General features: G+C 43.1%; 1 protein-coding gene across 1 annotated transcript; it reads left to right on the forward strand.

Annotated features, from left to right (window-relative positions):
• Window positions 1-980: 980 nt before the first annotated feature.
• col17a1b (collagen, type XVII, alpha 1b) lies at window positions 981-25,432 on the forward strand. The gene is made up of 51 exons (XM_088305298.1): window positions 981-1,289; window positions 2,794-2,858; window positions 6,286-6,336; window positions 6,489-6,608; window positions 7,455-7,715; window positions 7,820-7,876; window positions 8,723-8,758; window positions 8,855-8,905; window positions 10,671-10,826; window positions 11,606-12,283; window positions 12,559-12,636; window positions 12,722-12,790; window positions 13,068-13,202; window positions 13,268-13,360; window positions 13,428-13,472; window positions 13,562-13,702; window positions 14,356-15,165; window positions 15,733-15,783; window positions 16,034-16,060; window positions 16,349-16,411; window positions 16,491-16,586; window positions 17,269-17,304; window positions 17,391-17,417; window positions 18,060-18,104; window positions 18,192-18,254; window positions 18,495-18,521; window positions 18,693-18,764; window positions 18,911-18,946; window positions 19,027-19,062; window positions 19,230-19,292; window positions 19,396-19,422; window positions 19,509-19,583; window positions 19,903-19,983; window positions 20,045-20,104; window positions 20,186-20,245; window positions 20,316-20,342; window positions 20,656-20,706; window positions 20,790-20,876; window positions 20,949-20,987; window positions 21,118-21,222; window positions 21,297-21,416; window positions 21,490-21,603; window positions 21,690-21,824; window positions 21,889-22,008; window positions 22,086-22,265; window positions 22,478-22,618; window positions 22,698-22,922; window positions 23,159-23,323; window positions 23,395-23,475; window positions 23,733-23,816; window positions 24,758-25,432. The coding sequence occupies exons 2-51, from the start codon at window positions 2,804-2,806 to the stop codon at window positions 24,808-24,810; spliced, it is 5,508 nt and encodes a 1,835-aa protein (XP_088161424.1). The 5' UTR covers window positions 981-1,289; window positions 2,794-2,803; the 3' UTR covers window positions 24,811-25,432.
• Window positions 25,433-25,448: the final 16 nt, after the last annotated feature.

The raw sequence follows: 25,448 nt of genomic DNA on the forward strand, positions 1-25,448 counted from the left end.
GTTGCCATTTTTGGGGTCTCCTGAAAAGTGAAAATTTCGGAGGTACAAGGTTTTGGCGCAATATAAAGCTTTGACATAAGGCTACATACCCATAAAAATTACAAAAATGATTTTACCTAGGCTGCACCTATCACAATTTAAAGTGCATCTGATTAACCTCACATGAAGTTTGGATGTTCTCGGAGGCTTTTCCTGACATTTTCATGATTAGTAAAGATCTCCTTGTTCAAAGGTATCAGTCATGACAATTGTAGAAAAACAATTTCCAAGGCATTAAATGGAACACATTGAAGACAGCAGAGAAAATATTGCACAACAGTGACCAAATTTGATGAGAAGAAAATTGGTCAGGGAAGCAGTCAAGAGGCTGACCGCAACACTGAAGGGGCGGCCTTCGTGTCAGTTTCGGTAGTGTTAGGACAAAATTTTCCGGCAAAAAAAGTCGCAAAAGCCCACTGGAACAACTGGACTTGTTGTGGTAAAAAACGTTTAGAAATGATTATACTTGATCTCGTTTTTTAAATATCACAAAAACCTGGAATTTGGATGCGGTGTGTTGACTTTTTATGCACTTCATAGCTCATTTTTATTACATTCAGTGTCGGTTAAAAGTGTCTTTTTTTTTTTGCGTGGTCCATGAAACTAAGTATGGAGTGCCGCTTGTAATTATACAGTTAAACTGTCACACGCACGCCTTTGTAGAAAAAAAGTTTCACATGCTTAAGTGTCTTCTTCAAAATACTGTGCTTGCACTGTATGTGATAAAGTACAGTACAATAACGCAGTGTAATAGCAGTGGCTGCAAGCCACAAACTGCATGCCAATTGTCCAATGTGCGCAGCAGATGTGATCCAGCTGCAACAGGATGAGTTTTCCTTCTACACACAATAGCCCTCCACTCCAATAAATGATAGGGAATAAAAGTTCCCACCCCCTCCTCCAAGAAGAAAAAAACATTTGGGAAGCAGTTGTGGCCACAGAGCTGCAGGAGGAGTTTTCACTCACTGTTTTCAAGTTTGCAGACAGACGCGTTCACGTGTTCTCTGCGACTGTGGGACTTTGGAGTTGCGCACTGCTACACCTGCCTGCCAAGCGGCGCTGAGGGGCGCGGCCGGGACCGCTTCCCGCAAATCTCAGTTGCGACTTTACTTGGGCAACAAAAAAGTCACAACAAGGAGCGGAGAGGACTTTTTTTAGGAACATCCCAGGGCTTCTTCGCGCACGCTGCCCCCCCTCCCCGAAGGAGCTCCACGCGGACGGGGGGACTTGATTGACTTCGTTGGCTGGAGGTATGAACACAGAAACTGGAAATACTATTAAAAGCACGATTTTGCTGCTTTTTTCCCCTTGCTGAGTGTGCCTTAATGGTAATCACTTTACTCTGGAAGTTTTCAAGGACTTTCTCTGCTTATGCTTTGAGTTTGTAAATGCACAAAATTCTCTTGTATGCAATCTTTTTTGGGTCCGTTAAAATGAGTGCGTTCCATGACCACTGGATAGTTTTACATGCTCTTTAGTGGTCTATTTGCATCTCTCCTAAATATATTCCAGGACTTGACCTCTCCCCCCTTTGACTACTTACTATGACAGCAACCCCCTCTATATGTTATTTATATTCCCAGGTTATGAGGTGAAGTTAAACAGGCTACTAGGTAACTTAAAGAAATTTAGGATGTGGATTCTTTAGATGCAAAAAGTGTCTTGTCAGCATTGGAGGTGGAAAAAAAAACAGTACCAGCACGTGTTAATGGCAGATTGAGGAAATGGGAAAAATGTTGGATATATTAAATATCGTCAGGGTGTGGTGAGTGGCTTGTATCTGGCCTTTTGAGCCTTTGTTGAGCACAATAATGCAGCTTTAGAGCCTTTCTCGCCCTGTTTTGTCAATTCTATTGAACTGATATATCAGCTATTCAGAAGGGCTTCGACATGTTGAGGGAGGTAAAATGTGTTGTGTTCAAGGACAAAAATGGACATGATTAGTCCTTGTAAGGTACAAGGGCTTGTACGTTCAAAGATGTTGCTTTTCTACCCTTGACATTTGGCTTTTACAGCATGGCATGTGACTCTTCTGGCCCCAAAGAGTTACTGTATAAACAGTTACCCCGGAGGCCCAGCTTTAATGTATGTTTGCTGACGTTTACTTTTTACGCCTTTGGTTCTCAAATTTATTTATTTATTTATTTATTTTTGTACCACTCAGTACCACAATTGTAAGCAACTTTAAAATGCAGACTCAAAGCAGAAATAAGGGGGTTGTGAATCGTTTTGAACACCTTAAATGACGGTCCAACATTTTGGAGTAAGTGTTATGAGAACCCAAATTACAAACAAAATGTGCTTAGAGTTGACCCTTGTGGTCCACCACAGTCCATCTTTTGGAGTAGGCTTGACATTTAGCTTTTGGAGCAAGGGGCAAATGTCTTTAATCGTCACTGAAAAGGTATAAACAATACCGTAGAGGCTGGTAGTTCCCTTTCTTATGCCTAAATAGCTGGAAATAGACTCCTCCAAAAGTTTGGAACAAGCAAAACTTGCTGTTTACAAATAAGATTGTGCTCCAGCGGCATGAAATTTCCAATGAAAGCATGAGTTCCATGCTCATCTCGTGACCTCCCTCACCCTAAAATCTCAAGTGAATCTTGTGACACTCTTGTGCTTTCCCCCCACTTCTCATTGGATTGTCGTTTTTATCGCTCAATTGCCATTTAACCGCATTGGAAGCATAACAACAGTTGGTGCACACGCACAGTAACGTGAGTGCGGTCATCGTGTTGTCATCCTGTCAAGCAGATAAAATGGGATGGACGAGCTAACGCGACTGGCCGACTTCTCGGGAGACTTGGCGGAAGAACGGGGTGAGGTTTCTGAAGTCTTTGCCGTGTAATACGATACAGTGGAACCTCTGAGGACAAACCCAACTGGTCAACCGCAAATTTGTTTGCATTCGAAAAGCACTTTTTTCCCTGAGGAAATAATGGAAATAGAAATAGTCTGTTCCAAACTGTGGCCAGGCAATGTTTGAAGTATTTCTGATGCTTGTACATGTAGACACAGGGAACCCCTGCTAATTGCAGGGGATACATTACATTCGAGGCCCACCAGCAAGAGCTAAAACTCCACCATATAGAGAGAACACATCAAAAAATATTTTCAGGAGTGGTTTAACCCCTCCCACATTTGAGTTTACTAATGCACACTGTTTAAATCTTTAAAAACAAGACAACAAATTACAAGCATAAATTGTAGAGGAAATTTTAGTGTCTGTGTTATAAAGTTTTTAGTACTAAACAGTGGAGCCCTAACGTTAAACTGATTTTCACCATTTCAGTTTCCCTTGGGCCCCAACATGAGCCAGCCCCCCCCCCCCTCCATATAAGAACTCGAGAACCTTTGTCCGTATCAACGATTATCCGAGACAATAGCAATTTAGCTAACTAGGCCTGTCTGCCGCAAGCTAGCTAGCTATGCTCCCTGGATGCCGCAATTACAGGTGTCATTCTTTAAATAAATTCCCAGAGGACTTGATGCCACAGACAAGCCCGCAAACCTTTCCGCTAGCCAAGGTGAATCCAGAAAGCCTGTTAGCTTGAGAGCTAGTCGGTGGCTAACGCCTCAAATTGTCACGGTATGGAAATCCCTGCGATGACTTGGTGGGATATGTTCTAGCCACCAAATGCTTTATGGAGATGTGTTTTTGCTGGTCGAATAATTAAATATAAGAAAGACACTTGACTTAGTTGGATATGATTTGACACATTCAGCAGAGCGGCAAGAACTGTTTGATTGCATATGATTTAAAATTTTTAATTATATTTTACCAACACAACTAGCTTACCAGATTGTCACACTGTGTTCTGTGAAACTTTAGAGTCTTGTTTGTATTAGAAGTATTCCGTAACATTGGACTTTAGAGGTTCCACTGTCTCATGACTTGATTTGGACATGATTGTCATGTGTACATGCATTTATGACATGCTCAACAGCAGCCACTTGACCCTTTCATCTGATGTTATGTTGCTTTCAAAGACCCCAGCTAACACTCCACAGGCGCTCCTGCCAGGTTAGAGTTACCTTTCCAAACCGCTGCCACCTTTTGTCTCGCGCAGACTGTCACTTTCGCATGCAAGTCTCACCTTTCAAATTTCCCCGACTTCCCCGTCCCCTCGTCTCACATTTAAACCCTCCTGGCCATCTTTGCACATAGCAGTAGCTTTAATAATCAACATGTGAGGTCAAGTCCCGTCTGGTGATAAAATACAAGTGGACGCAAAATGTCAGACCATACTTTTCTTGATGTGTCACCTCTAAATATAATCACCTCCACTCAGTTAAGCTCAGTAAGAGGCAAAGTGCATAAAAGGGAAAGGAGGGGAAAAACACATTACAAAGGTGTGAGGAAGCCAAACCCTAAACAGAGTTAACAAATGGACACCCGGCTTGGCGTCCGGAAGGCTTGTTGGCAGCCATGCCAAAGCGGTTAATAGCAAAAGTATGTTTGCCGTTAGCTTGCAGGCTTGACGACGAAACGGAGAAGTCCATAAAAGTCTGCAAGAGGAGGAAGAGGAGGAAGGTGGGGGTCAAGAACAGGGAGATAGGATGACGTTACACACAAGTCGAGCTTTTCCTTGGTATGATCGTTATTATTATTAATGATCACATCCAAGAAGTAAATACGCTGCACACTTACTGGACACTGAACACTCCATTGCAAAAGAAAATAAAGTTGTATTTGTATTACAGCAAAGAGAGATGGGCAGATAGGATGATAGATAGATAAACAGATTGCTTGGTAGACGATGACATACAAAGTAGATATGAAGAGACTAGGTACGTAGACAAATAGTTTGAATGATTCATGGGCAGATAGCTTTTTTATATAGGTATAGGAAGAAGGGTAGCTAGATAGATGTGTAGAAACACAGATGAATATATGGTTAGCTAGATAGATAGATGTGTAATTAGCCTAAGTATGTAGCTAGCTGCATAGATGTGTAATTAGCCTAACTATTCGCTAGCTAAATAGGGGTGGTTGGGAGTGAGCTTGCGAGGTAGGTAGGTAGACGGTAGTTGGTAGCTAGCTAGTTAGGTAGATGATAGCTAGATAGCGGTAGTATTTAGGTAGCTAGCTAGCTAGCTAGCTAGGTAGGTACATAGGCAGATGTTGATGGATAAAAAAGAAAAATGATTTAAACTTAAGGCAGGCTTACATTCCTCCCCTGATATTTTGGGGGAATGTATTCATGATTTATTGGACAGATGCAGTTAGTCAATATTCTGTCCATTCTTTCCCCACTGCTGTAACCCCCCAAAAATCTGAAGCTGGCAACCGCGCTATTTCATCAGATCCAATACAAGAGCCGTATCAAAAAATGCTGCTTGAAAAGAATAGTTTTTTTGGGGTTTGTTTTTTAGACAGTCATCGTGGAACAATATATTTGTTATTGTGGTGGCACTGTGTTATACTGAGTCGATCATTTTGCTAAACTTATTTGGCAGTATGACAGGGGCAAAGTAATTTATTTTACACCACTGCAAACTTCAACCACAATAACAGTAAGAGGAAATATTAAAGATATTCTGAACTGTGTTCCAGCATGTCACCATCAGTACGTTCAGCGTTAATGGATTTGGAAATAATCATCTGGCACATGTTTGGTCAACAATTGGTAGAGCGAATGGTAATTTAGAAATACTTTGAATGTACAATTAAAATTGCGCTAAATACAGTTTACAGCCGGGATTAATCAGATTTGATTGATTAGGGAACAATGTTAATTAGTTGCTTTCTAGTGAAAAATGTATTCTAACTCCAAAATTTGTAACTTAAAAAGAAAAACCAAGCCCCTTTTATACTTCTGAAATAAAATGTTTAATCTGAGATATTTTCATTCTCAAGCTAAATTTAAAAATAGAAGATTTGTGTTTTCCATTGAACAGCAACCACAACGGGGATGTCTAATTTTTGTGCACTTAAATTTACAATTCCATTTAAGGGGCCACTGGAGGAGCGGAAAAGCACTTTCCCTTAACCTGGAAACTTAACAATCGGTCAAAGCAAAACAAAAAGTCATTTTTAATGGCTTGTGCCCAGTCAAAAGTACTAAAACTGCACTCCAGCATGCCACTCACTAATGGATTTGGGAATAATCATCAGGCAGCCGCTCAGTCGACAGTTGCTTAAACAGGGATTAGAGTTGATGTTAAAGTAAACACATGCTTTTTTTTGTAGAGAGACTCCTTGGATTATTCACAAACGAATAATTTTTCCTTGTGTCCTCTCAGTTTTGACGGAGTCCCTGACATCCACCGGGAGACTGACATCGCTGCCGCCAAGTGAGTGTCTCCGTCCCATGGTTGCGCTCGCTTTTAATTGTTGACGTTGGAGCCAAGGCATAACGCAGTAATTACAAGCGTGCGGCTCGGAGGGAAGTGCCCGCTGAGTAATGGCAGCTTGCGTGTTTTGCTGTGTATCTTCTGGTTGCTAGAGGGAACCGGCGGATCGAGTCACAGGAACATGGCCAGCACGAGCGGTGGAGGTGCGGCAGGAGGAGCCTTGGAGAAGAACATCTTAACCCAGAAGAGCAGCACTAGTTACTTCACTTCTTGTGAGTCGCCAATGCACCAATGGGAGCTAAGTGGGGAAAAGTTCAGATACTGACTCTTGAGTCCACTCGGAGAGGAATCAATGCAAATTTGAACTTGTGCAGCTGTAGAACACTCACTTGAGGAATATATCACAGCACTCAAATTCTTTGGTTGACCGTAGCAAAACCTGTTCCGAGTGGAACGTGTTTTCATTCATTTTCACCTTTTTACTAAGGGGTGTGCTCACTTTTGTTGCCCGCGGACTCTTCATTAGGCACGCATGCACAACAAAACAACAACTTCATTAAAACACAAAATATTTGGTCCCAATTTGGACGGTCTCACTTCGGGGTGTACTCACTTTTGTTGCCAGCTATTTGGATATGAATGGGTATGTGCTGGGTTATTTTGCGGCAACCGTTAACTCACCTTGTCATAAAAACTGTACCCTGATTTAGTGTTGTTGTATAAAAAGATAGTCAATACTTACAAAAATGATTCATGGTGATAATGTTTACCAGGACACACACAGTTGGACAATTTGCGACGTTTGGGAGGACATGACACAATTCTTTAATCAGTAAAGGGATAATTTTGACACTTTAGGCTCAATTTGGACATTTTCACTTTGAGGAAGACTCACGTTTGTTGCTTGTTGATTTGACCCGAGTTGTTTTAAAGGGATAGTACGTTTACTCCGTTCTACAATTTGTTCACTGACTCCTTTACATTGAATCAGTATGTCATTTCTTTCATGGCGTCCCATAAAAAGGCAAAATCAAATATTTACAAAAATGTCATGCTTATGATACAACGCCACTACGACTGAAAGGTGATGCACACGCTAATCGCGTGTCGCTCATCAGCCTCAGTGGGCGTGAGCAGCAGTAACTACAGCTCCTCCTCGGGGGTTTACCTGGGAGGAGACGCCATCGCAGTCGGCGACGGTGCTGGCAGCTACCTGGACGGCGAGGGTTACGGCAGCGGTGGTGGAGGAGGAAGCAGCTACGTCGTCAGCTCAGTGACCAAGGTCAGCTCGTCGGGCGGCGGCAAGAGAACGCAGGCCACCTCCGCCATCTCCTCGGACAGGAAGCACGTGGGTTCCAACCGCTCTGGAGGTTACGAGGGTGAGTGGGTCGTTAAACAAGTTGGCAAGAGGGTGGTGAAGGAAGCCACGGGGCCACGTAAGGGCGTGCTTTATACTTGTGCTGCCCTATTGTGTCTCTTCCAGGGAGTTCCAGTGCCAATTCCTCTCCGGAATTTTCCCGCAAAGACTATGGAATCTATTGTAAGTGCATTTGACAACCTCTAAGCTTCTAAGCTAAATAGGAAACCTCAGAAACACATTTCTGAAAGTAATCGTTTCTCCCCATAAATGCTTTAGAATTACCTGTTGATGGCACAAGATGGCACCAAAGCACTACTTTTCTATTAGACAGGGCTTTGTTGGCATTTTATGGGCTAATAGCGTGCGTGAAATGCATAAACTGCTAAAATGCAAGTTGTTCAAGGAATTCCGCAGAATAGGTTTAAAAATGTAATTCTGCCAATATGTAAATTAGCAAATAGCATATAAATATTTATTTATTTTATTAAAAAAAACAGAACATATATTTACGAATACTTTTCAATTATCCTTTCAATTGACCAATTTTAGATCTTACATGGCAATGCAACAAAAATTACAGGCTAATTTCTTTCATTGAATAAATTCTGGATCACATTTGTTGAATTTTAATTTTTTTTTTATTGTGTATCACATGGACAATTTAGCAGAATGAACAAAAACCTCTTCTGTTTATGAAAGAAACAAGGATTAAAAAATTTGCGAGAAGTATCAAAAACAGATGACAAGAAAATCATCGTACTCTGTTTTAAAAAAATGACTCAGAGAGCAGTATTCCAATAAAGGCCATAAAGGAAAATATCTGACAGGCAAATGCAGAAACACACACACAAAAAAATGCAACAATGCAACATCGCACGCTGCAAAAAATACCAGTGAACCTTTTGGAGTGTTAGAAGTTAATATAATTATTGAAGGCCAAAAAATATGTATTCACTGATAATAATGCAAATTAAACCAAAACAAGGCATGCCTAATAATTTCGATTTTGTTTTGTGGACTTTCCAGGCTCTGGCAACAGCAGAGGGAGAAGCGAGAGCAGAGGTTACACGCTCATTTTCCGCAACACCTGCACGCGAATATTTATTCTCCCTTCTTGATTGTAATCTGGATTTTCTTTGTTCCGTTGTTGCTGCCCAGAAAGCGAGATCCGCGCCCGGCTGCAAAGCGCCTCTCCCACGGCCGGCAGATGTGAGTCGGCTCCACTTTTTGTTCGTTATGTAACATATCACAAAGCGACAACAAAGCATCTTTATTTGGATGAAGAGACCTCGTGGATACTTTACAGGCTACTTTCGAGTCACGTTTTTTGGAGTTGCCGCAAATGTAATTCCTGGATTTGTCCCATGCGTGTTTATGTCGATGGCGAACATGTGGCCTTAGCACAAAATCCAATCTGGCAGTCAGATGGGCTTGATTGCGGCTTTTCTTTGCAATGTGCTGCTTCTGGCGCACATTTGGCGGCAGCGGTGGTACAAGTGACTCACTGTTTGCCACATGCTGCTGCTCACTCTTCACGCCCCCTGCTGAAGTCAAGCGAATCACGGCAGCCATTCCATCCACATTCATTCTCTCAGTTGCTCTTTTATTTCTTTTTTTTTTTTTTTAAAGGCAAGGGAAATGTAACTGCATTTATATAGCACATTTCATGCACGAGGCAACTCAATGTGCTTCACACAAACAAAAGCACGACACCGAGACACAGCAATCACGTTTGTGGGGGTTATCAGAAGCTAATGCTAATATGTGCATCCAATAAAAATCAATGCAGCTCTGCTTACCTTTGAGCCGTGACATGAGAGTAATGGAAGATTGTGGATGTTCCTGCTTGAAAGTGGCTCTTGATCTTCACCCAGCCTTGCTTGTCATAGAAGGCTAAATGTGGTTATTTTTGTAAACCAGTACACAACTTGGTTGTTTCAGTTCACAAGTGATGACTCGGCTATGACCAAACTATTTGGATACAAGTTGTTAAAAAGTACATTTTCCATGATATCAGCTGGAAGTATCACAACACGACAACATGACAGCCAGGTCAGGACGCGAGAGACGTCTTTGCGCGAAATGCAGTCGGAAACCCCAAACTAAAGCACCGCAAACTAAAATTCACAGTAAAAAAACGCAAAAAGGCCGTCTATTCCTGGACGAGGCAGACACGCAGTAGGCAGTCGGTGCGGTTTTAGCAGACTGAACCCCACATGGGCCGGGTGTCCGATTACCCAGCTGCTTCCTATTTGTTGGGGAGGAGTGTTCTGTTCTTTAACTTCAAGGGGGAAACCACTTTGCACACTCTCAGTCAGGCCTTCTCTGCAACTTTAAAATGAAGACGACGCAACTGAAAAATGAGAACTGAGAGGAAGTGATGTCCGTTGAATTGAAGCATGAAATCATTGGAAAATATGAGCTAGCGTAGATAAAAGCAAACAAAATCGACTAAAAACTAAAAAAAAAAAAGACGATTTGCACAAAATGTTGTTACATTTCTTCAATTCTATACATTCTATTTATGACTTTATCACGGTATGTTTTATGCAGTATTATACAAAGTATGTGTTGCTTAATACTAACAAGCAATGCAAAACACCATAGACGGGCTAACAAATAGCATCTGGGTTACTGTGTCCGAGCCTCTTAAGCAACAGATTTTTTTATGGGGGAGCTACAAACAGATAGCTAAAATAACTTGTCACGGGCATATTTTCTTTATCCTTTGCGAAGAATGAATCACATCACCGTGGCTTACTGAATCAATTGGGAAACACTTTGTGTGTGTTTCTACATCTGTTTTATACTGCCCCCTAGTGGCACACCAGAAGAAGTAGTACAATGGCCAAATCGAAGCAAAAAAAATGGCAAAAAACAGTTTCATCATTTTTGGGGAGGGTGAAACGGGATGAATGGTTGGATCGAACCTGAGTGTCAACTTAAAATGTTTACATTACAATCGTCCGTGCAGGGGCGGAGCTTGACGACGTGAAGAAACTGCTGAAGGTTCGCTCCAGCAGCTCCAGTCCCGTCCGCGCCTCCAGCACCTCGGCCATCATGAGCGGACCCAAGAAGGCCAGCGTGGAGACCCAGACCATCTCGGTGACCTCTCGGGCCTCGCAGTCGGGTATTTGACCCCCCTCTGTCCAACTCCCACGCACATGCGCAGACACTTTGTCTCTACCCCACTTTGGGTTTACTATTACAGCTCGTTAGTCACACGCAACATCTGCTTTCCTGTGAAAGTGACTCCACGGGGAAGATTTCATACACGCAAAGACTTTCTTTTCTGTAGATGAAAGAAAATTTGCTCTGAAGGTTCTCTCTTCAAAATGACAAGAATAGACCGAATGCAGTACAACAATGTGCATGTGTTGCATGGCCACACCGGACTTTTCATTAGGTACACGTGGACAATAAAACAACATCAGCACAAATGAGACATTTTAAAAGCGTTGAACACAAGTGTGAATTCACCCTTCCCATTTTTTTCAGGAAAACAGAAAATATTGACACTAATGGCCCAATTTGGATATTCCCACTTAGGGGTGGACTCACTTTTGTTGCCATCCGTTTAAAAACAAATGCTAAAAGTTATTTTGAGGGGACTTTACATTCAGTTTTTTATACAGGCTTTACATTTTTGTCCAATGAAAAGATCTGATAATTTACAAAAATGTATTGGCATCTAGAACTTGTAAATGTACGAAGATTCACACACACGCGATGAGGTTTTTCAATCGTTTTTAAATCATTTTGCCACTTTAGTGGTGTTCACACTTTTGTTGCCTTTTAAATTAACGGCTGTGTGTTATTTTGAGGAGACTGTAAACTGTAAATTATCTTTTACTAATGCGACGCCATTTTGTGAGCTACTGCATTTCATGAATGTTTTCTCTTTCACAGTGTTGACATTTGGTTCCGGCGCCAGATCGGGTGGCTTCCATACCGTGGACTCATCCGGCTTGCTAGAAACGGGCCTGACAGCCGGCCACTTTGATACAGGCGGCAAAACCAGCCATTATGAAGGCAGTCTCAAATCCGGCCACTATAGTGACGCAGGGAGGTCGGACATCGGCGTCAGGTCGGTCACGTATGACGCTGGCGTGAGATCGGCCCAGTACGGTGCCGGTGTGAGGTCATTATCGTATGATACCGGCGTGTGGACAGGACAGTACAATGGTGGCGCCAAAGTTGGACAGTACGATACCGGCGTCAGATCCCTGACGCAGAATACTGGTGCCGTATCCGCCCAGTATAATGGCAGTCTGAGGTCAGGCCAATACGATACTGGCGCCATATCATCCCAGTATGGCGGTAGTTTGAGGTCCGGCCATTACGACACTGGTGTGAGGTCATCCCAGTACAGTATTAGTCAGAAATCGGGCATCCACGACACCGGTGTGAGGTACGACTCGGATGCGGCGCTTCCGGCCTTCCCGTGGTCCACTTCCACCTTGCCCTCCGCCGCCGGCACCACCGCGGCTGTGGCGGGCGCAGGCAGTAGTTACTCGTACCAGGCCGGCGCCAATAACATGTCGGGGGGAGCGACACCCATCGGCCTGGCCGCACCCTCGCTGTCAGGTGAGCTATTTAGAAATGTTAGTTATATATTTAAATTAGATTTGCTAAATATTACTATAGTGTAATTTATATTGTAGAATCAAAAAATGGTAAACAAAATAATACTCATAGACATACAAATTTCTAAAAACCGATCATTCAACACAATCATAGCTAAACTGCTCCACTTACGAAACTTTTAAAGTATGCTTCTCCTTAAATTAATTTCCTCTATTGTATAACCAATTCTTGCCTTTAAAGACATGATTGACTCATGACTCATGATTTCCCAACAGTTTATGGCTTTCAGAATAATCTGGCGCCCGCTTCTGGCGGTGCAATCACTTCAAGTGGCGCAAATGCAAGCATGACAAGTACGCATTTTCAAAAGGTCCTAACATCAAATATGATGAAACATGTGCTTTGAGCGTTAACCCTTCCATGTTTGTTATGTGACAGCATATGGAATGCAGAAAAATGTGGCTGGCGTTGGCGGAGGTGGTGTTGTTGGCACAGGAGTCTCTTCAAGTAAGCTGCTCTACCGCCCCCTGGTGGATGAAAGTGTTTCTACTGCCAAAACACACATTCATTTTACTGTAAAGAATGTTCTTATTATTGTGTAATTACTTTGTAATAAACTACCTATTACATGTTAATTTAGAATTTAAATCCTAAAATTCTGCAGAAACACTAATACATCAATTTAGTTAAAGGATCTAACTATTATGATTTGAGGAGTCCCATTGGCAGGATTACACACTGCTATCTATGACATTATTGACTTTGTCATCTGTGTGCTGTCCAGCCGCCCGATCCCAAAACGGGGACGCGTACAAGGACTATACGTTTGTGAATTCAGACAAGGACAACGCCAGGGACACGGAAACACTTATTTTGGCCAAAGACAGCGGCAAGCAGTTCACTCGGACTACAGGAGCAGGTGAGGCGCACCTTTGCGCGGTCAGAAATATAAATATCGACAACCGACGGGCTGTGATGTTTCAGGTTCCCTCTCGGGCGACTCCATCCAGAAGGAGAAGCTTATCACAAGCTACGGTGAAGGGGCACAGCTCAAGGCAGGGACAGGAAACGCTTATTGTGAGTCTGAAACCACAACATTACTTCTGCATTCATTCCTCGAGCTAAAGATGTGTGAATCCACCAGATGGATCATCGGGCGTTTTAATGAAAGACAAAGGCACGCATGCACGTATGTAGTTTGGTTCTTTTTTCCGCATGTGTTTTCATAAATAGAGATTTTTGAGTTATATTTGAATTAACCGTGGGCTTCGTCCGCAGAGCTTCGCAAGAAGGGCGGTGCCTGTGGCGGCGGCTGGTGCTGCTGCTTTGACGCCTGTTGCTCGTGGTGGAAGTGGCTGCTGGCGTTCCTGCTTCTCTTCCTGCTCCTGCTCGGACTCCTCTTCGGCCTCATTGCTCTGGGTGAGGTCTTAGCAAAATATCACAAATTCTTACTGCCCAATAACATTGTAATGAACTACTTTATACAATGCAAGAAGATAATTCTCATCAATTATTATGGTGTTGTCTGCAGCGAGATCAGCATTGCAAATGAGAATATGTTCTGAATTTCCTTACCTGGATTAAAATAAAGTTAAATAAAAAGTTTAAGCATTCTTGAACTAAAATTGTCCTATACCATTGTAATAAACTGTTTATTACAATGTCAATAATTTAAACCTAATTGTAATGTATTAAAATGCCTATGCGGACTTATTGCCTACTAATTTCTTGTGAATTGTCGAAAGGAATTATTAGTATCCAATAACATTGAGATAAACTAGTTATTACAATTCGAACAACTAGCGCCTGAATTGAATGTTGGTTCAACTTTCTTTATGACAGATATAAATTATATTAAGCTCACAAACTAATCTAACAAAATATTTGGGGGTATTTTTTTCATTATTATTGTTCAATAACACTGATTCATATTGTGCCGATGTCTTTCCTGAGACTGTTTTTACCATCTCAGGGGCATATTTTCATGCCTAAATCGATTTCCTTATACAGGAAAATGTATATATTTATGTTGTTCAGCAAAATTAAACAAATGATCCCATTGTCGTTTTTAGCCGAAGACGTGAGAAAACTGAAGAACCGGGTGGCCACTCTGGAGAACGAGTCGGCCATCATCTCTGCTCGCACCAGTCGTCTGGTGGGTCTCGGCGGCAACACCTTCGTGGACGGTGGCAGCCAATCCAAAACGGACATATTCGTGTTCGGACCAGGCGGAGGAGGAGGAGGTTCGGACTCCAGCTCTGGAACGCAAATTGGAGTTGCTGCTGGTGCTGGTGCTGGGGGTGGTACTTCCGCTGGGGGTGTAGGTGTCAGCGCCGGAGCTGGTGCTGGAGGTGCTGGTGAAACCGGTGGTACCAGCACAGGTGGAGCTGGAGCTAGCGGTAGCAGTGTAGGTGGCGCTGGGGCTAGTGGAACTAGTATGGCTGGCGCTGGAGCTGGGTCTAGTGGAACCAGCGTAGGTGCGGGCGGAGCCACTGGGACCGGCTCAAGTGGGGGCGCAGGCACCAGCTTTGGTGGCGGCTCTAGTTCTGGACGTACTACCATCATTACTAGCGGTACCCACATCGGTGGCGGAACTGGTGCTGGTGCCAGTGGAACCGGCTCCAGCGGCGGCGCAGGCACCAGTGGCACCAGCTTGGGCGGCGCTGGCGGCACCGGCAGCATTGGCAGCGACTCCTCCTCTAGCCACACCTCGAGCCACACAACCAGCTTCTCTGGCACCTCCAGCGTGAGCCACAGGGACGGTCAAACGTTCGCCAACGGTTTCTGGACCAGCGGCACCGGCGGTTACGTGGACGCTGCTGCACTTCACATGGCCATCCAGCGGATGGTGAGAGGGGAAATGCAGTCGCAGGCATTCCAAGGTAACTCATGACCGAGATTCTTATAGTTAATGAACGATAATGAAATAACTAAAACTAAAATTGAAAAAGCTTTCGGAGTTTTAAATGTTTATTTCAGTATTGCTGTACATCCGAACAACAAAAACACGGTCAAATATGAGAATTATAGTTGACCTACTTAGTAATATTTATTTATTTATTTATTTATGTTTATTTTAAATCTTGCACTTGACAAATTCTACATATCGTCGCTGTCCTATGAAAAACACTGTCCATTTTTTCCGATTTTTTTGTTTTTACTTGAATGGGATCTCTGCGTCATAGACCATTAACGTGAAAGTTTAAAAAATTGCACATACTTTTTTTTCCGCAGGACTGCAATGATATATTAAAAAACTAAGACTAATACTAATAAAAACGAAACTCAAACAAAGCATTTTTACAAAAAGAAAAACTGATATCGTAACTGACTTTAAAAACTAAAAGTCAAAACAAGACTATAATGAAAAATATAAAACTATGTTAACCTTTCTTATGTCATGATTGTGGATGACATACAGCATATATAATTTTCTTCTTATTTTCCAGCTTTCATAACAGCTACAATGCAAGGAGAAAGAGGACTTCCTGGACCGAAAGGTGACGTTTTTTATTTCTATAATTCGGCCACACCCCTTAAAGGCACATGTCAACACATAAATATAACAGAGTGATTTTTGTGACGATTAGCTTAGTTACACTTTATATTTATTTATGTATCTATTTTCATTCTCTTATGTTCATTCTTTATCCACTTTATTTTAATAATAGAATATATTTCTGTTCTTGGTGCTTTCTTATCGGCGCAATCCCATTAACACAAAGCGATTGTGTGTTTTACTTATCACAGGTGACACTGGTCAAACCGGATTTCCAGGTAGGGAATCAGGACTTGAATGGCATTACACTAGGATGATAAATTTCCAACCTCTGATGAGAAAAGATTTGTCGCAATATTCTCTCTGTATTCAATTGTTCTGTAAAATGTGTTTTGTTTTACACAAAATCAAGTCTGACAAAAGTCTTTAGAAGTCGTGATTGCTTTCTTGATCATTGAGGGATAGATGATTTTTTTTTGTACCCTCTCATAGTTCTGAAGTGTATATTACATTTAATCGATACCTTTCCCATATTGTCTGCTCATATCAACCCTTTTTGACCTCAGGTGCTCCCGGTCCAATTGGTCACGAGGGTCCTCAGGGTCCAAAGGGCCAAAAAGGAAGCCATGGTACGGCTATCAGTACAATACACGTAGAGTGTACAAACTGTTTAAAAATGGATTTTAAAGCGTCTGCATGTGTCTGCAGGTGAACAGGGAATGGAGGGTCCTCCTGGTTTGAGGGGGCGAGAAGGTCCTGCTGGACCCAGAGGCGAACCAGGATTTGGTTCTAAAGGTGACAAAGGTACATGAGACAAAACATTTTGTACCAGTCTAGTTGAGCTGCTGCGTCATGCAGTATGTTGGAGCAATATGTCTTGAGGTTGATATACTCCTTTTGTTGTCTTTTGGGTAGGACACAGGACAGGGCAGGACAGGACAAGAGAAGTAGAGAGCCTAGAGTAAGGTTGCGTTGATATGTGGACTGGAAAGGCAGTGAGGCTCCATGTGAGAATGTGGTGTGACAACTTGCTAATAAGACAGAATGATACAGGACAGGACAGGACAGGATAGGGTTACTCATCCAGGAGTTGTATTGTAACTAATGTGGACTTGGGAAGGCCATGCGTCAGCCTTTTATGATACTGATATGTGGATTGGAAAAACTGTGGGAAACATGTGAGTTGCATTGTACCTATAGTTGGATTTGGAAGGCAAAGCTAAACCCTTTGAGGAAGAGATGCGATAAGTAACAAACAGGACAGGACTGAACAGGACAGGCTAGGACAGAAGTACTGAGCCAAAAGTTAGCATTACATTGATAAGTGAACTGGAAGTCCTAAAATATGTGAGGAAGAGACACAATCGGAAGCAAATAGGACAGGACAGCGGTAGTGATCCAAGCAGTGTTACAGGTTTATAAAAAAAACAAAGATCACCGGGAAGTCTTGCCAATCTTCAGTATTTCATTGTTTTTGTTCTGGAAGGTAATTCTGGGGAACCTGGAGTCCCTGGTCAAAAAGGTGAGACCACCCCAAGAGTTTTTAATCGTAATTAAATTTCCCATCTGCAGTATTGACTTTAACTCGACACTGATGATTCACTTTAGGTGCTTCGGGACTGCTTGGAGCTCCAGGTGAGCACCTTCCTGCTCTCTTTTGTTCAAGCAAGATTCTTCTCCTTCCTTCCCTTTGGACTGAACCCTAATTGAGGCGTCTTCATAGTGCATCTTTCTCTTCCAGCTCTCCCTGTCCTATGCAGCTTCTGCTCTAACTCCACGTATCTGCAAGTCTTTCACCATAATCATAAATCTCCTCTATGGTCTTCCTCTTTGCCTCTGAAACATTTCCAGACTCCTTCTACCGTAGCTTTGTCTCCAAACCTGTCAGTCTGTGCTTTTCTTCCTTCTGATCCTGTCCTTCCTGGTCTCTTCCAAAGAGAGCTTTGTCCAACTCTGTCTCCTGTCATTGCTCTCCAAATCTTACAACAGGGCTCATCTCACTACAGTTCTAGAAACCTCTTCTTTCACTTTCGTGGGGGTTGTTCCTTCCATGATTAGCGCTGATATTTTCTACTTTTTTCTTCTTCGCCTCTCTTGCAATTCTGCATTGCTTTGAAGAGTTGACCCCAGGTACTAGAAGTGCTGCACCTTCTTTGCTCCACACCGCTCAAAATTGATTTGACACCCTACGACTACCAGGGGGTGACTGGCTTGACTGGTATTGGCAACACGTTTTTGGGTTGCTTATTTTTAAACATGATCTATTTGTTCAACTAGGTCCTCAAGGTTTCCGTGGTGAAGCAGGGCCACCTGGTCTTAAAGGTATTGTCTTGTCGAACAAAGCACATGTCTAATATTGAGATGTATTAAAGCAAAAATAAACCTAAATTGGCTCATCTGATTGGTCAGGTGATCGTGGTTTCCCTGGTCTACCTGGACAGTCTGGAGAGAAAGGACCCAAGGGATCAACAGGTGAGTCACAGGACTGCCAGATGACTGCAACGATAATGAAGTGTTCATTAATGCAGGGGATTTGAATGAAATTGTATGATTTGAATTAAAAAAATTACATAAATCAACTCTAAGACATTTTCTGACTTGAATTTTACTGTTTGGATATGGACCACAAATATCCTTTTGGGGGCACAAGAGAGTAGTTTGCCTAATTCTGATTCTGTTTGCTTGTGTTTTATCCTCGCCCCCCATCACCAGGACAAGACGGTTCAAAAGGCTCAAGAGGTAAGCATTTCTCGTTTGCCATGCAACTCATACTAGGGGTTAGTTCTGGTTCATGTTTTGACATTCACATACCATTCACAAGACAGTTGATTTGTCTCCAAAGACAAAATTTTAAAAGTTTCTTTTCGTAAATGATAAATATATATATTTTTTTTAAATATGTGCCCACAGGTGATCTCGGCAGCCCTGGGCACCCTGGACTTCGAGGGCCAGCTGGGCCGCCAGGAGATGCTGGACCTCCAGGTGTTGCCATGCTCCTCTGAATCATTAGAATTGACTGTATAGATTAAAAAAAATCTTAACAACAAACATGCTTGGCCATTTCACAATTGTTGCTTCCAAATATTTAAATAAGACTGAAGTGAAACAACGTTTTCCTCTTCTTTCAGGACTACCAGGAAATCCAGGTCAAGCAGGTCCTAAAGGTACAAAACCAGCACAAAAACTGCAGGCTTTACAAATCGCTATAATAATTAATTAATAATTAATATAATTCTGTTTTCAGGTGATACCGGTGAGGCAGGAAGAATTATTAATGCAGGTAACTAACCAAAGAAAAGCACATGTTATGTGACAATGTCTAAACCATATTTTCATGTTGTTGTTTTTTTGGGGTGCTGAATTAAAATGAATAGAAATCATAAGTCAACTTATCATTGCATTTGTAGTGTTTATTGTGAGGGTGCTTATCTGTCACTCATTTTCCAGCCGGTGTTGCCACTGTACACATCCCTGGACCACCTGGGCCTCGCGGACCTCAGGGAGTATCAGGTTAGACAACCTCTTTCAAGGTTGTAATAACATGTTAATAACATAATAATAGCGTCCATCTTTATATAATTGTATGTTTTTATGTGGTGATATACCTCGTTAGGTCCAACTGGCCCTGCCGGTCCTGCAGGTAATTCATCACACATCTTCACAAGTTATTTTAGACATAATTTAGATTTATTTGACCTACATGGTGTATGTTGCTGGTTTTGGTAGGTCCTAAAGGTGACCGAGGAGAATCAGGATCAACAGTGAGGACGTCTGAGAGTTTCAGCTCAAGCGTAGCTGAGAGTGAGTACTGTTCTCCTGTTTGGATTGAAAAAGAAAAAAATACAACTGTTATTCTGGATGTAATATTATCTTCTGCATATTAACGCGTGGAATGCAGTACGTGAGCCTTAATTAAGCAGGATGCATGAGAGACAGACAGGAAATGAAGGTTGAGGAGAAAGGCTGTCTGCTAAGTGTGGGGTCAGGCCAGAAGACATATTGCAGATGGAAAATATGGATTAAACAAACAAAAAAAACTGAAAATATAAAAAACATGTTTCAATATGACTTTCATAAAGACCTCCTAGAAACTTGAACTTTTTTCTTTTAAATGATTTAGGGCAGTTTGCTTCCGGTGGGGTATCATCTCTACCCGGCCCACCGGGTCCACCTGGGCCACCAGGACCGCCAGGTCAGCCAGGTATGTATCACCTGATGGTTCTGATAAAGTTTTCATTGTATAATCAACTCCTTGTCTACAGGCTATGGAAGACCAGGACCTAAAGGCGACAAAGGAGATTCTGTTGTTACATCCAGCTCTGGTATGCAATCAACATGTGGGATTGAACACAGAATTTAAAGAATCCATAAAAGTTAACAATGTTAACAATTTGAACACTCAGGAACTTTTTATACTGGCCCACCGGGACCACCTGGGCCTGCTGGACAGAAAGGATCTGCAGGTTTGACCAACGCTGAGTGATCTTTCATCTTGGATCTTTTATATCTAAAAACTTTTCCATCTATCTTTAGGTTCTCCTGGACCGAGAGGCTATCAAGGTGAATTTTTAGAATTTTTGGTATTCATTGATCCGGATAGAGAGTGAGTGAGCCCTTTTGCCAATAGCGAAAATCAGTCCCAAAAATGTGTGTATTAATGCCACAAGATGGGGCAAAGCACTACTTTTCCATTGGACAGGGGTATGGGCTGCCTAATTGAAGCTCCTCCTCTTACTTAAACATAGTTACTTGGCACCAAGGTGCGACCAAATGGCGCCAAAGAATACTTTTATATTAGTACTTAATAGGCGGGGAGACACTGTCACCATATGTATGAGTATATATGCATAATTAATTAACTGTATTAATCCAGGTGAACCAGGACAACCCGGCCTGCCAGGAAGACCAGGAAGCTTGGAGAGAGGTCAGCTTAGGAACATTACAAAAAGGTCACACACAGAAAATTGTGTCAATCTCCCGGAATAAACTTTTTGTGTTCCCCTACAGTGTCCACTTATACCGGTGAACACCGAGTGCAAGGACCCCCTGGACCACCCGGGCCTCCTGGACTGCCAGGACCACAGGGAGTCAAAGGTAAAGATAATAAGGAGCTAAAACGTCTGCTTTAAGTATGTCCAATGAAGGGTTGTTGTCTCTGCTTTTTAGGTGACACTGGAGCGCCTGGAATTCCAGGATCTTCTCGAGGTAGGTTGAGTCATTTTGACACTTACTTGAGTGAAGTGAATAAAAATATAGCAATTAAGGTTCTGGAATGACCCCAGTGAGAGCACAGTCCGCAACATCCTCATATGCCTTTTTTCAGGCTCAGTCTCAGTCACCGCAGGGCCTCCTGGTCCTCCAGGACCTCAAGGACCTCCTGGGCAGCCCGGCTCCTTCACTTCGTCTGTTGAGATGCGTCAATACTTGACAGACTACCTAAGTAATTTTCTCCCTGAAGCTCGAATGGTGCTTCCAAAGACCATTAGTATAACGACTAAATATATCATTTTACAGGTAGAAGCAGACAGTCTGGCATTCCCGGACCTCCAGGTCCACCTGGACCTCCCGGACAACCCGGAACCTTCTCAGGTTCCATTGAGGAGATCTCCGCTCGTCTTGTTGCCTACTTGCAACGTGAGTCTTGGGTCATCCTCATTGTTATTGACACTGAGTTGCGTGTTTGCCAAACTACATTTCTCCATTGCAGGTTCTGGCTCCAGCTCGGGCATTAGCATTGGCGTTCGAGGTCTCCCAGGACCACCTGGACCGCCTGGACCAGGAGGGGCCCTGACAGTCAGTGGTCTCATTGCCATGCTGCAGAGTTAGTACAACAAATTGTCCAATTTTTACCAACTTGAGGTCGCAGAGTTGAGTCGTGGCTAAAACATATCTCTCTATAATTTCTAGGAGAAGATGTGAGGAGATACATGTCAGGCCCACCGGGTCCTCAAGGACCACCTGGACCACCAGGTGCATCAGCAGGGATTTCTAGCATTTACAGTATTGAGGAGGTCGCGACATATGTCTTCAACATCATGAATGGTAAGTCCAGAATCAAAAATGACACTGGTTACGCCATTTGTGTTGAATTCCTTTTGGTCAACAGAAAGAGGAATCGCGAGAGGACCACCTGGACCACCAGGACTCCCTGGGCCTCCAGGAGCAGGCGGTTCAGGCGGCCCAGGCTACGCAACAGTTTCGATCGATTATGCGGCGCTAGTCAGAAGTAAATCAGATCCCGATATCCACTTCATCCTCCATCTCAGTCAAATTAGTGACGCCATGTTTTTCCATCCTGGACAGATCCAGACTTCCGTACATGGATCTCTTCTGCCGTGCACCAAGGTCCTCCAGGTCCTCCCGGTACTCCTGGCCAACCTGGTCCCCCTGGTCCTCAGGGGCCGCCAGGGGTCTCCACTGCCACCGTGTTGGGGACGGGCGGTCGTGGATACAGCTTGGAGGAGCTTCAGCGTTACCTGCAGGGTGAGTACGGACGGCAACGACAACTCCTGCTACACAGGCGGGAAAGCAGAAACGCTTACGTCACGCTTTAGCCATACTCTGAGAACTAACATAGCAGCTTGAGCTCTGACGATCAATTGTACAATAGCTACCAATATGTACGTCTTGACTAAAGTCTCTCATGATGGAATTCTTGACGTAAAGTTCAAACGGCAACCTTAAATGTTTGACAGGCTCTAGCTTCAGAGGTCTTCCAGGGCCTCCTGGCCCTCCAGGCCCTCAAGGACCACCCGGGAGCTCCGGCGGCACCGTTACTTATAGCGGAACCTTCCCTCGGGAGACCATCCGTTCTGAGGTTCACGACTACCTGACCAGTAAGCTTCTACTTTACAACCCGCTGCCATGTTCGTAATTATCACAGCGTCATAAACATCACCATTGTTTTTCCATCAGCCGATAGCGTCCGACGCGCTCTCACCGGACCTCCGGGCCCTGCCGGACCGAGAGGCCAGAAGGGTGATCGCGGGGAGACGGGTTACGTCCACAGCAGCCAGAGTCAGAGCTCCTCTCAGAGCGACTCCCGCTACACCTTGCAGCAGCACGAAATTGACGTCAGCAAGCTGAGCGAGACCATGGACTACAGCAATGTGGCCATCAAAGTTTCCGACTACATCAAGAGTGAGTGGATGATTCGTCATGACAAGACGGAATTCAACACGTTCAAAGGAAAAAACGTGTACCTTGTTTGGGATTGTTGGGACATTATTTATTCAAGTCAACATTTTGAACAAATACAAAGACAAATCATTTTTGTTCCTAAAGTATGAGAGGTGACAGCCAGGTCCAGACTACTTAAAGACTACTTCCGACTAAAAGTCAGGAATAAACACCAGTATGTACCTCTCCTCACATAGACCAAGGCTTGCTGCAGGACTACCTGGTGGAGGGTCCTTGGAGGACTCATGTAAGAGCTGTTCAAGGTCCTCCCGGCCCACCGGGACCCCCCGGAGCGCCCGGTTACAGCCGTGTGATCGCAGCCTATGGCAACGTCACGGCTGACCTCATGGATTTCTTTAGAAGTAAGAGCTCAGATCAAGGAAAGGTTCAAACTAACTTGAGCTTTTTACTGATTCTTCTTCTCGTGACACAGCTCACGGCACCATTGCTGGTCCTCCAGGAATCGCCGGTCCAAGAGGAGACCGAGGCTACCCGGGACCCAAGGGAGATAAGGGTATAGTCCATATGAAGTAGTTTCACGTACAAACATGAAGTTTGGTTGGCGTGTTTATTATGAGTAGATGTACAAAAAAGTCATATGGATCCAAACAAAATCACACCATTTTGTTTGCAAGTCCACCATTTTGTTTCCAAGTGGCCATTTTGGCCATTTCCTGTGAAATTCTAACACAGCACCAGAAGGTCAGAACCAGGTAACATCCAGTTCCATCCAGAAATCTTGGTAAAAATTTCATTTGTATATGTTACCAGGTGATGCCGGACGTCCGGGTTTACCAGGAATTCCAGGGACGTACACCATCCAAATTCCACATCGCGTTCAAAGGAGGGACACAGGTACCCAAAAATGTCCCTTTTTCTTTGAAGGATACTGTGATTTTATTCCCCACAATTGAAAACTGTTCACAGGTGTTTTTAATAAGATATTCCAGATCTCAGACAAGCTTTCATAAAAATATACTGCTGGGCCATTGGGGAATCTGGACTTTGTTTCCATGATCTCTACGGCGGAGCTTTGTGACTAATGAAGCTAAGCCGGCTGACTCTCATCATGACGCACACACTTGCCGGCGAATGTATGTCTAACAGTGGGCTGGATCTTTCCAGCAAATGTACGCTTTACAGTAGGCTGTCGGCAAGAGTGTGTGTGTGCAACAGTGGACTGGATCTCACCAGCAAGTGTATGCATTACTGTGGCCTGGCTCTCGCCGGCGAGTGTGTACATTCAGGCTGCCGTTGGGCCATCAGCATTTCTGTGACACTGGCCTTGCCGGATCTCACCAGCAAGTGTTTGGATCACATCCGGCTCGGTCTCGCCTTGAAGTGTGTGCAAAACAGCATTCTGGATTACACCAGCGATGGCATTCTGTTTATCTGGTCACAAATAATCTGTTTATTTGGTAACAAAAACTGGACTCACTATTGACAGCAGGTGCATATAACTTCGCTGGGTGGGTTGGCACCAGCAAGTGCGTGTAACAACGCTCTCACTGGCCAGTGTTTATTATAGTCATCTCCTTTTACACAATACTCGGGGAAAGATCTCGCCAGCTAGTGTGCACATTCCAGCTGGTGTTTGGCTGTCTTAAATTTAGTTTTGCATGGCAGACTTGCTTTTTTTGCTCCATATGGACTATACCCTTTTTCTGAAAAGTCAGATTAAGGGGTCCAAAGGTTTACCTTTTATTTATTTTTTAAATTCAAGATATTAAGAGTTTTTCAAACATGAACCAGTTTTGGTTCTTACATATGATGAGCTTTTTGTTTTGTTATTACAGGAGGCAAAGTAATCAAGCGGGAGGAGCAGGAAGGCCCAGCAGCCGGCGGCTGAAGCGTGGATACTTTCTTCTTCTCTGTTCTCAACAGATGAAGTGCAAGTAGATGGAAAAAAAAAGCTTTATTAATGATTAGCTCATTTGCTTTGCTGCTGGCCGGTGTTTAATTTTTTTGGACACATTTTTCCATCGTTCACATGTGGATGTTTAATATTTGCTTTGGTTAGATGAAAATATTATTATAGTAGAATTAAGCTCAGAGTGACTGATGTTTTGTTTAATGTTTGGGTTTTCTTTTTGAGTATTCTACTGTATTGAGGTCAATGTGTTAATTGCTGGTTTTATGAAAATTTCCATTTTATTATTATTAGGCATTTGCCACACAAGCCTTCAGGATCCGGACAAATCCTTTAAAATTTCCGAATGAAATGTATTTATGTTAGCATTAGCATCCACCCAGCCAAGTTACATTATCGATTGCTGTATGTAGGACCGATTTTTACTGTACTTGAAGAAAGTTTTGTCTATTAATACGCAAACTAAGCAATATTCCGCTTTAGGGCTGCAGATGAAGCTGAAGGAATGACTGATTAGATTGTATATTTTTGTATAAGAGCACACTGACTTTGATTTATTGACTTTATACATTTTGGAAAACATTAAATTATAAATTGCTGACAGATTTGTTTTCATT

Source organism: Idiotropiscis lumnitzeri, chromosome 9, assembly GCF_059441095.1.
Source record: "Idiotropiscis lumnitzeri isolate Australia: NSW breed Sydney's pygmy pipehorse chromosome 9, RoL_Ilum_1.0, whole genome shotgun sequence".
In the NCBI taxonomy this organism is placed as follows: domain Eukaryota; kingdom Metazoa; phylum Chordata; class Actinopteri; order Syngnathiformes; family Syngnathidae; genus Idiotropiscis; species Idiotropiscis lumnitzeri.

Bases quoted from the DNA above. Each gene is read 5' to 3' on its own strand.
- col17a1b (XM_088305298.1), top strand. From the start codon at position 2,804: ATGGACGAGCTAACGCGACTGGCCGACTTCTCGGGAGACTTGGCGGAA. The intron at 18,105-18,191 runs GTATTGTCTTGT...CTGATTGGTCAG, and splicing joins AGGGCCACCTGGTCTTAAAG to GTGATCGTGGTTTCCCTGGT. The intron at 19,063-19,229 runs GTAACTAACCAA...CTCATTTTCCAG, and splicing joins AGGAAGAATTATTAATGCAG to CCGGTGTTGCCACTGTACAC.